Here is a 12118-nt window from a genome sequence, read left to right as displayed (position 1 = left end):
GGTCACTTCTACTACCCTTCTTGTAGACAGGTGTGACCTGTACTTTTTTTCCAAGATCTTGGCACCCAGTCCTAGACTTACGCCGTACGTTTGAACTGCCGATGTTTGATAGACCCCCCACCATTTTGCATTTGCCGCCTCTTGACACCGGACAAAACAGGTTTCCCCAGAACAGCTGAAGTGAGTCCCACTGCTCAAGTTTCAGTTTCAGTGAGAGACAGCACCTCAAACTTGTTGGTTAGGGGGACTGGTCCAACATCCTGAGTCTTCCCTGGTAGGGTTTTTAAAGTGCCTCGTCCAGAACAATGTACAAATTATGATGTGGAGTTATATGGTATTTTAATGGCACTGGAGAGGGTTCACAGACATCACCGTAAGAGTTTTCTTGTCTGTTCCGACTCTTAGTGCGCTGCAAGTGCTTCACCAAGTGTATCTGGTAGACCCGCTGATTCAGCTCATCCATGACTGCTTACAGCGGTTCCAACGCCATGGCAAGGAGGTGATCTTTTGCTGCGTACCTGGTCACGTTGGGATACAGGGTAACAACTTGGCTGATAAAGCTGCCAAGGAAGCATGTTGGGATAGTGGTGCCCATCAGTGTCCCATCCCATTGCACGCCACTATCTCATTTTCTGACAGATGCATCATGCGTCAGTGGGAAACTGAATGGTTGCAGGTGTCGGACAAAAAACTGCGGTCGCTCAAACAGACCACAAAAGCTTGGTGGACTATGTGTCAGTCTCACCGCTGGAAGGTTGTTTTGCTTACCAGACTGCGCATCAGGCATAGCCGTTTCACACAGGACCACCTCCTGCTCCGGGGGGAGGATCTACCTTTCTGTGAAGTTTGTGGCGTGCCGCTTTCAGTTCGGCCTATTGTGGCTGTGTGTGTCCTGTGTACTGATATTAGGAAAGCCCTTGGTCTCGCTGGAGATCTGCCCACCATCCTCGCAGATAAGTGTTAAGAGTGGTGAAATTTTGTGAACTATCAGGTCTCATCCCTAAACTGGTGGGGAAGGGCGGCAGACTTAATACATTATAAACTGCTCTGCATGTGGGGACAGCCTTCGTCCCCACCCATGAGATTTCATGTTGACTTTTTGCCAGGGCACTGATGACCATGATGTCGAGCACCCCCTCAACCCTAATAATAATAATAATAATAATAATAATAATAATAATAATATCCTGTATACTTTCTGCAGAGGTGAGGTTGCGTAGGAGAGGATAGTACTTAAAGTACCTCTGGTACTGACATTATTGGTACACCTTCTCAGGAGCTCTTCCAACACACATTTGCAGCAACTGCCAATTGTTTGACAGTAGTCAGGGTGATTTCCAGCTGCTTATGTCAACCAATTCATTCCATGTTTGAGAACAGCATTCACAGTGGTGCTGCATTTTGGCTGGTGCAATGTATTACAAAGCAGTGTGAACAAATTACTTTAAATTAAACCTGCTGATTATCTTTAATCTGTTGAGCTAAATAGTTGCTAACCCTGTAAAATTTGAAGCAAATACACAAACGAGATTCCTATTAAGGCAACACAAAAACCTGTGGTAAAAATTACTGGTTTCCTGAAAGCTTTTAAGGTTAATTATAGTTGTTAGCAAACTCGAAAACAGAATAAATTTACAAAAAATGCAAATAGTTTGCAGCGCTACTTCTTTTTAAGGGAAAATTAGGTGTAACACAATGTTAATTAGAAAATCTGCTACAGTAACTAAATCACAAAAACAGATGTATTAAAAATCGCCCATAGATTATGCAAAGAGCAATAGTAGCTTATCAGAATGGTATGAGAGCAATATAGCACCTAGAAAATACTAGGCTACGAAGTCATGTCCAAGCCTCTTTTGACATTGGCCTCTCGAGATTTATATTCCTTACTGTCATTTCTTGTTAACAATATTAGCTTATTCCCAAGAATAAGCAGCTTTCACTCAGTTAATACGCACCAGAAATCAAACCCACATTTGGGTCGGACTTCCTTAACTCTTGTGCAGAAAGGTGTGCAGTATACTGCTGTGTCCACTTTCAATAAGCTACCACAATAATTCAAAAATTTTAGCAGTAATCCATGTGCTTTCAAATCAAAACTGAAGAGTTTCCTCATGGGTCATACCTACTCTGTCGAGGAGTTCCTTGAAAAATAAAGCTGATTCTTGTTGTATTGTTGACTGTGTTTACTTAAACTTATGGATTGTCTTCTTTGGGTTCATAAAGGTTTTATTGTAATTATTTTTATTTTGAAATTTCATATACTGACATGTTCCATGACCTTGGAGATTTGCTCCTCAATTTGGTCCTCTGGAACTTGACATGTAAATAACGCCTCTTTGGAATTGTGTAGCATAGTATTTTGGTTATTATTTCTTTTGATTGTCTTGTAACTTTTATCTGGCTTTTGTCACCACAAGAATTAGTGCTCTTCTTGTTCTTGAGTTTGGAAATTAGTGCACATCAAGGTGGTGTTTTAGTTAAATAAAGTGTGTACAAACTTGATTGTTTGTTCTTTCCTGCTGACCGCAGGACACTACAGTGTCATTGCCATCCATCTTGTGTTGAAAAAAGTAGATGCTTCCTTAGTGCTCACACCCGCTCTCTTTCTCACTTTCGGTAGAGTGGTTCTTCCATCAAAGATCAAAGCAGGTTATGAAGTTATCACAGTCAGACCGTAGATTCCAAACCCGATGCACTGCCACCAGTGTCAGCGTTATAACCACACTCCAGAGTCCTATTGACACTCATAAAAATGTGTACCCTGTGGTTGGGAATCTCACTATGGTGATTGTCTACCTCCTTTTCCATGCTGCACCAACCGCAGTAGTGACCATGCTGCCTTCTCCCGCGATTGTCGAGTGTGTCTCGATGAGCAGGGTGTCGAGGAGATCCGGGTAGAGGCAAAAGTGCCTTACCCGGTCGCTCGCAAGTTGTTGGCTAGTTGCAAACCTGCATTCTACCATCTGGCACCTACAGTACTGTTCTTGTTACATCTCACTCTCAAAGGACATGGCCACGCAGACATGTGACCTCAAATTCACCACCACAGTTGTGAAATTGCCCAGAATCATGGCAGCGCCCCTGTCTCCTCCTCCAGCTGAGCAACACGCCATGAAACTTTCGTCTCACAAAGCGAAGTCATCAGCTACACAACCGGCAGGCCAGAAAGGACAGAAGGAATACTTCTGTGAAGACTTCCTACGTCCCTCCAGCCAAGCGACACAAGTCTTCCTCTGCTTACCGGAAAGGCTCAAAGAAGTCAAACAAAGGCAAATGGTCTCCTTCGCTGACTCGAAGATCCTCTTAGACAGTGTCGCCAGGTGATCTCCTCGCCCAGCAAGTTGTTGACTAGTCACAAACCTGCATTCTACCATGTGGCACCTACAGTACTGTTTTTGTTACATCTCACTCACCCACTATTTTTCTGCACTGGACTCCACAGGCCAACAGCAGAAGAATGTTAATGCTCCTATAGACATCATGGAACAGGATACTCCGCCTCTGTGCCCCATAGCAGCAGGTCGTTGACAGCTGGCACTCTGAAGCTGCTGAAATGACACCCCCAAACCCATTCATTTGCTCCTTGTTGTGACACTCCTCCAGTGCAATGTTCACAGCCTTCTGTCCAACAAAGAGCATAGCATATGGCTGCTCTTAGAACTGCAGCATACGCTTGTTCTCTGCCTTCAGGAAACAAAATTACGTCCTCAGGACCACTTCAAGCTCTCGCATTTCTTCCCGGTCTGTTTTGACCTCCCTATAATAGCCTGTCTCTTGTTGGGCATCTCTGGCTCCCTTTTGTTAACGATTTTGCCATCTATTTCAGTTCTCCACAGACTTGTCTCATTGAGCAGCATCTTCAGCGATGTCTTTACTAACGGAACATCGACAGTGGCTTTTGTTTCTCCACTGACAAAACCGATGTATGAATTTCTGGTGGCCTGTTGCTCTTCTGTTCATTGAAATTACAAAATTCCTGGGGCTCGTGCTCAATAGAAAACTTTTTTGGTCCTCCCATGTGTCTTACCTGGAAGCCTGCTGTATGTGGTCCCTCAATGTCCTGTGTGTCTTCAATGATATCTCCTGGAGAGAAGATCATAGCGCCTTCCTCCATTTGTACAAGTCCCTTGTCTGTTCGAAACTATACACACCTATTACACTAACCCAGTTGAGACTCTGTATGCAGGAGGAGCTGAACTACCTCTATCCTACCTCCGTGACTTTTTCCTCAGCAGATACGTATGCCATTTTTCTGCCATGCGTGGCCAGCCATCCTATGCCGCCTCCTTTGGGGACTCCTTTCATCCTTGCGTCCCTCTTCTGTGTTACCTCCTGGATTTGGCTTTCGGCTCTTGCTCTGGCAGCTTACCTTCACACTACCTGCAACTTTCCTGGTGGGTGTGAAACCTTCACCTTCGTGCAGCGGTCCGTGTTCACCTTGGCCTTCATTCACTTCATAAGGACACTACTCCAGCCTCGCTATATTGCCTTCAGTTTCATGACCTTCACATGAAACTTTGCGATAGTACATTTCCATACGCTGATGGCTCTCGGGCTGACGGTGGTGTCAGCTCTGCCTTCACCATTGGCGCTGATATTTATCAGTATCGCTTCTGGAACACTGCTTATTATTTACTGCAGAACTCTTCACATTGTATCAGGCCACGCAGTACATCCAGCGACACTTTGTTCACATTTCGCTCAACTTTTGACTGTGTGCCATTTCCTGACGGAATGCCATTTTTTAACTGCCTATGTTTGCGTTTGTTTGCTGTCAGAGTTATCGGCCATTTTAGCAAATGACGCACTGGCTATCAACCCAGTTTTACTTTTTATTCATCGTAGCAGCATGGCGAAGACCATTCAATTTTTAGTTCATGACTTCCATTTCTCTATGGTGTATTTTAAAGAGATTCCTCCATCTCCCTGTCTTCTGTTCCATCAAAGGGGATTGATGTGTAGTCGTTTTTAACTCCTCTCTCCATCTTAGTGTTCTACAGTTTTGACGTGGGCATGTATGACCCTAGTTGTCTTGTGCCCTAAAACAAAGCAAAACAACCTAAGGATGGCCAAAACAATAACTGTAAATACCCTAAAACTACAGTAGTAAAAACACACACTGAAGCATGGCAACTCTACCACTCGTACATCATTAGGGGAAAAAAAAGAGAGAGATGCAGAATGGAGCTGATTTGGATACACACAGCCTGAAGTTGTGTGTTGGGTGATTTTGCAGGGTGCGAGGTGATAAGAGTTGATTTGCAGACAGGACTAGAGACAAGACATACTGTTCTGTCATAACCACAAGTGCCGGAATGACACTAGGAAAGATAAGGCGGTGAAATGACGTCAGCCAGTGGTGTGCTGGTTAGGACCGCACCAGTACAGGAGTGACGTCTACAAGAGGAGAATATAAGCACTCCTGCCAGCCTCGGCCGCTCAGTATTGGGACAGTATTTGCAGAGTATTAGCACGGCTTAGCAGAGAGTGCTACGGTAGCAGTTAGTAGTGATCCACAAACTGTGTGTCAAACTTGGAAAGGACTCGGATTTATGTTGCATGTTGCCCATCGCTTGCAACACCATTGTTGTTTCAAAGTTAAGTATTGTCAATCTGCTTTATTGAAATAAAACTACTAATGTTACTTGCTTGAATTGTTGCATAGCATTCCGAGAACGCAGCATCCTATAGGCTTCCTATACAAGACAAGTGGGCAGTACCACACACAAACTATGCAGTGCTCTCAATGCAGGATGGATATGTTTTATCAGACAGTGGGTCAATGCATCACTGATGTTACTGTGACCACAGCAAACCATGTTGCAGTATGCAGGCACACTGTCCATTCAGAGCAAAACCCTTATGCAATTGTTCCTGTGTTTTCTTGCACACTTAACAAATTAAAGTGCATTTTTGTAATTATAACTTGATCATTGAAAGTGCATATAGAATATATGTTTACATATTTTTTGCATACACAGCCAAAAAAATAGGATATGTTGCTACTCTCAACTACCTTGCTGCTCTGGAATCAATCCAGTCGCAATATTGCTTTCTAATCTTGAAAGTAGGATCAAACTGAGGCGCTTCAGTCCAGAGGATTTCTGTTTCAATTAATGGGTGTGGCTAGTTCTTCAGAGGATTTATTTAGCAACATTAATCTGGCAACCATATTTCATTCAATTAATGCAGGTGCAGTTTCTGCCATGAATAATTAACTAACCTCAGGCAGAGGGATAGCATCACAAACCTTCAACATGGGAAGCTATGTTGCTGCTGATAGTTGTGTGCATGCAGCATATTCTCTTTGGCCATGGGCAGTGTGTAAAACCATTGCAATTGGTTGTAATATCCAAATTCAGTTCTGCATTTCCAACAATATCAATATCGATAACACCACCACTACCACTGAAATGTTGAGATCGAGGAGCAGGCAGCGGTAGTTGCCAGACCAAGAAAATATTTATTCCAAAAACACAATTATTTTATTTTCTTAAGCCATTACTTAAAACAAAATCAAATTGCATCAACAAAATGCCAAGATGCTTACGACAAGATAAACTTCATGCCAAATGGGCACCTAAAAAATGTACGTAAACTGGAGCTCGGGTAGCACAACAAGGAGCAGGCCTCTGTCACCAGAACAGGATGCGCAGTCTGCCTACCTTACTAAGTAAGTTCATTCGGTGACTGGCCATACTATAACATTCCAAAGAAATTTGTTAAAGCATAAAAGTCTCATGCCATGGTATACATAAAAGCAGGTAATTTCATAAGTATTTGAACTCTTAAAAGTCAGAATTGTGAATGAATGCATTAAAATTAGAGATATTAACAAGGCTATTACCTTAAAAAAAATACAGAGCAGAAATTAATAAAAATAAAAAGGGCATCAAAATTAGGAAAATCAAGAAGTGCGGTTAATAAAATTAAAAAGGTTATTAGCCTTCAAAACACAGAACAGAAATTAATAATGTTATGACTTAGTAAAATCCAGTGAAAAAATTAATAAAATCAACAAGGTATTAATCTTCACAACACAGAGGCAGCCTTAATGAAATCCAGTGCCAAAGGCTGTTACCATAAACAGAAATAAATGCGAAGACAGTGGCTCACAGTTTGATAACAGTATCCAAAAGAGTACTAAATCCTAGATCACACCACCATGTCATTACAGAAACTGAGGGGGGGGGGGGGGGGGGGGCAGGAGGAGAGACTTTCCTTCTCATCCTGTCTGGTAAGTCTCCCCTGAACCGGGGTTCCGGGTGACTTTTCTAAACTGCACCCCTTTCCTAAACCCCTCCAGTCCTTTCCCTTCACCTCTCTTCCATCCCCTTCAACTCTTCCACCACAAAGAGGAGTCACTGGCCGCAAAAGCTTATTAAAGTTTAATCCTTTTGTGTGTGTACCCCTGACACCGCTTGGTGAGTAGATTTATGTACATTATATTATCAATAGTTGTTATATTGCAATTTTAAGTAATATACAAAGTGTTTAGCACAGCTGTTAAGGGGGGGGGGGGGGGAGGAGGGAGTGTGTGTGTGTGTGTTCGTTACTCTAGCTCATCAAAGGATAACCCCAAAAACTAGCAAGTTTTCTTCCTTTCGTGTGTGCCTACCACGAATCCACTGTTTCTGTTTTTTATTGAGTAGTCTCCTGAAATAATACTCAATAAAGAGGTAACTTCGTAATAAATTAATATTTAAGTCATCACAAATGACTAAGTATACCTTGTAGCTTGGAACAGAAAAATTTTGCTAATTTTCAGATACATTGTTTAGCACCAAGGAGAAAAGCAATCATTACATTGTTTTTTTAAATGACTGTTAACAAATTGTTTCAGATACACCAGTTGGTGGTGCTCCTCCTGGTAGTACAGCAGAAGATGCTTTCACGGGCTTCCTGAGTGCACCAGCTCCACCACCAACAACAGTGGCTAGCAGCTCCACAGTTGATAACTCTGATGCATCAAAACCTGCAGGGTCACGGCAAGAGGGTGGTCGCTCAGCTGAAGAAGAGAGCTTCTTCAATCAGCCTGCTGCAGGAACACAGGAGAAACGGCAACTCACGAAGGACTCTATTTTAGCACTCTATGGAACAGTTCCTTCTCAACAATTTTCCATTCCTGGTGAGTTGATACTAGTCTTATGTTACATTACTTCTTCGGTTTTGCCATGTTTACTGGGTGTTGCGTATCAGCGTGTAGCTTGCTTAAGTCTGCGTAGGAAAAGATCCCCACCCCCAGCATAGTGAAGACAGACAGGAAAAAGATTCCTTTCTACTTCTGTCATGAATTTCATGGTGTCTTTCAGAATCGAGCAGCTTTTTTGTCCAATAAAAAGAATGAAAGAGGAGAGGAGGAAAGACTTGTTCAGTGATTAGACAGGACTCTTAGGTAACTGGAGAGGCAGTGGGACAGGAAAAAATAAAACAGTAGAAACAAATTATAGGTGGAAATGTCATAACTGTCTAAGGAGTTGTCCAATCCGATACATCAAAACTTTCCCTGTAATTTTTCAAGTAGGTAAAATACACTAGAAGAAATGCACTGTCAAATTTTAGCTGCTAAGGTATACTGAAAGTACACTGCTCTAAAATTAAAGCAGCGAACTATTTCCCTGTCCTGACTCTAATTCATGATATAAAAATACAAACTGTCAACAGATGTCCTTAAGATCGTGTTCTGCATGTAAGATGGCATTCTGATCAATGGACGACACCAGCAATGATGTCAGGGCACCTATCAAACAGAGTAGTGTTTGCAGGGTAGTCCACCTTCACATTCAGTCACTGTGTACACAGTCACAGTGGGCGAAGTATGGCATAGAGAAGACACCTACAGACTATCTGATATGGTGGGTCATAGGAAGAAAGGAAGTAGGAGAGTCACAAACTGATGTAGCCTGATGGTTTAATGTGAATCTTTGTGGTGTTTCTCGAATGAAGCGACAGTTTAGAGAGACGAAAACAGTATCCCGGAGACCAGAACAGGACCAACCACTTGTCACATCAGAATGATTGGACCATTATTTGGCTGTAAGGGCATGATGGTACCGTCTTATTACTGCACTGCAACTAGCATCTGAGCCCGCAGCATCCCCTGGCCATGTTGTATCGAGGTAAACAGTGTAAAGAAGGCTTCAGCTGAATGGCTTTTATTGTTGGAGACCTGCTGTCTGTTTACCTCTGGCATGTCTTCACTGAAGAAACATCTAGACTGGAGCATTCAACATGCCAGACGGTCAACCAGTGGGCCCATGTTCTTTTTGGAGATGAGTCTTGATTTGGTCTGGGAGAGTGATTCTCGATGGATTCGCATCTGGAGGGCACATGGAACACGATTTCAGGACCCAAACATTGTGAAGAGAGACCAGTCCTAATGGTGTGGGCAGGGACTATGTTGACCATTTGAACAGCTCTTCATGAAATGGTACAGATGAGTTGGCGAGATTTAAGTGCTGTTAGGTACTGTGAGAAGATCTTGGGATTTCATGCGCGGTTGTTGCGAGGTGCTGTGGGCCCAGACTTAGTATTGATGGACTATAAAGCTCGACCTCTTAGAGCATGGGTGGTTGATGCTTTTTGGAAACAGAAAATATTGCATGCGTGGCATGGCCTGCTTGCTCTCCCAATTTGAATCCCATAAAGCATGTCAGGGATGCATTAAGGAGACAGGTTGCATCAGGTAAGCATCCACCAACTACTCTCAAAGACTTGTGAGCAGCTCTGCAGGAAGAACGGGCCTTATTGCCTCAACATTAAATTGAAGACCTCATTCACAGCATGTCCCATCATAACAGTGACATACACAACCCATCGTGCCAACAAATAAGCAGACACAGCAGGAACAAGGGGATGTAGAGCCAAGTCCAGAGTGCACACATTGCAATTTTAAGCACTTAAACCATACCATAAATGTTCTCATGTCATTAGCTTTTTGAATAACTTAAACCACTGCAGATTCAATTGTTACATAAGTGACTAGCTGAGAAAAAAATCAAGGCAGTGCATTATCTTGCATTACAGAGGACCTCCATCAATTGGGACTTTAACTTACTGACAAGAAATATTTTGTAATACTTCCTGTAGTGCAGTTCTTATGATAATTTTTGAATAATATACATTTTTCTGACAGTGAAACAGTTCCTTGTTTGTTCCCTGTAGTCATCACAAAAATGCTAAATGCCTATTGGATGACAAACAAACCTTTTCCTTACACCATGCTTACCTGACAAAAGAAACAATATATGTTGGCACTTTACAATAAGTACTTGATTTATTTAGAAACGTTCATGGTCTTTGTTCAGCAGATTCTGCTGTTTACACGACATAGTTGATCAAATTTGTAAAATGTGGTAATGCAAACTGACAGTGTGGAGACCCACAGAACTTTTGTTAATCTCTCCAGCCAAGAATCAGATGATGGCACTGTGGCAGTACTGAGTAAAGGCCTTAACTTTTCTCCAGCACCACGTCTGTCGATACTGGATATTGTTAGAGGAATAAAGCAGTGCGTTAGGCATCTCATATGACACAGCTGAGGATGTGAGACTAACTGCTAGCTGTATTCTAACGAAAACTAAGGCACTGAAATCCAATATTAGCCAGGAGGAACTACATGGCTCGCATTTAGAGGACTTGGTTGTCTTGCCAGCTGTGCCAACGCAATCTTGTACACTGCAGATTACCACCTGAAGGTGCTGCATTTATCAGATGACGATTCATATCAGAAGCTTAGTCGTGATCCAACACGGACCATCATTAGAAAGACAAGGAAGTGAACAAAGGAATCCAGTATGCCAGAAGAAGTGACAAAGAAATTAATGCCATTTGCTGTCAGACCTCCCAGTCTCTATGGATTGCTGAAGATACATAAGAAAAAAGTTCCTCTGGGGCCTATAATTAGTGCAACAGTTCACCCACGTACAGACTGGCAAAACATCTGCCAGGGTCATTATCAGCCAAACTGGGACACTGCAAACATCACATTGTTAATGCACAGTGATTCATCTAGACCCACAGGAAAAAAAAGGAGGCCAAAATGGCCTAATGGCTATCTGGACATTATCACTTTTTATGAGAGTGTGAGCTAAAGGCATGATCAATCTTTTGGCCCAACAGTTTCCATCTGAGATCATCAAGCTGTTCCGCTATACCTTTCTGTACTGCAATGGATTTTATGAGACGATGGATGGCACAGCCATGGTATCTCCCCTGTCTCTGGCCATCATGAACTTTTTCATGGAGCACTTTGAGTAGCAAGCTCAGAACTCTGCAACCATCTTGCTTCCTACAGTATGTTGATAACACCTTCTCAGTATGGCCTCATGGTGAAAATGCACTGCAGTAGTTCATTGGCCACATCAACTGTGATCATCCCGACATTAAATTTACTGTCGAGGCAGAGAGGGGTGCGTAGTTTCCATTCTTGGATGTTTTAGTTGAACAGAAGACAGGAGGCCGGCTTGGTCATTCAGTGTATAGAAAATCTATGCACACTGACTGGCACTTAAATGCCAACTGTTTTCACAACCCTGTACACAAGAAAGTGGTACTGAACACATTAGAACAGAGTGCAAAGATTATTGCTGACAACTGTCTGGAGTCTGAATTTCCGTGTTTGAAGTGTATGTTCAGAGAAAACTGTTACAGTAAAGGAGAAGTTGCTTAAGTATTAAAGTGCCCCTGCAGAAGACGCCTCCTAAATTGGCAGAAGAGACAAAGCCAGCTGTATTCTTTCCATACTGTGAAGCAAGTATTAGCAAGAGAGGACGCGTGCTGAAGAGGCGTAGACTGAGACCAATGTTACAGCCCATCTCGAAGACGAGAAAGGTTACCGCCCATTGAAGGCAACATGGGTCTTAAGTGTTTCTAGCGTGTATCATGTACCATGAATGTGGTACCATTTACACTGGTGAAATCATTTGCACTGTTGTCAAGCATTGTGCATTAGTTCTGTGTGAAATATGAATTACATTAAATCTTTTTGTCATTATAAAGATCGAGGGGCCATTATGTTCAGGCCAAGAGTCCAATAAAAGAAAAGAATTATTTTCTGCAAATGGTAACATTGAAAATTATTCTCTCCCAATTTTGCAGACTTTGCCACTTTGAT

The 12118-nt window shown here is 42.5% G+C and overlaps 1 protein-coding gene across 2 annotated transcripts in view; it reads left to right on the top strand.

Annotated features, from left to right (window-relative positions):
* LOC124619487 (stromal membrane-associated protein 1) overlaps positions 1-12118 on the top strand; it is a 144009-nt gene that overhangs the window by 63552 nt on the left and 68339 nt on the right. For both annotated transcript variants that reach the window (XM_047145901.1, XM_047145900.1), the window contains exon 5: positions 7847-8131. In XM_047145901.1, the coding sequence (XP_047001857.1) occupies positions 7847-8131 (285 nt within the window). The remainder of the gene's footprint in view (positions 1-7846; positions 8132-12118) is intronic.

This window comes from Schistocerca americana, chromosome 6 (genome assembly GCF_021461395.2).
Source record: "Schistocerca americana isolate TAMUIC-IGC-003095 chromosome 6, iqSchAmer2.1, whole genome shotgun sequence".
Taxonomy (NCBI): domain Eukaryota; kingdom Metazoa; phylum Arthropoda; class Insecta; order Orthoptera; family Acrididae; genus Schistocerca; species Schistocerca americana.
The sequence above is the reverse complement of the archived record's forward strand: the minus strand, read 5'-3'. Positions and strand labels throughout refer to the sequence as shown.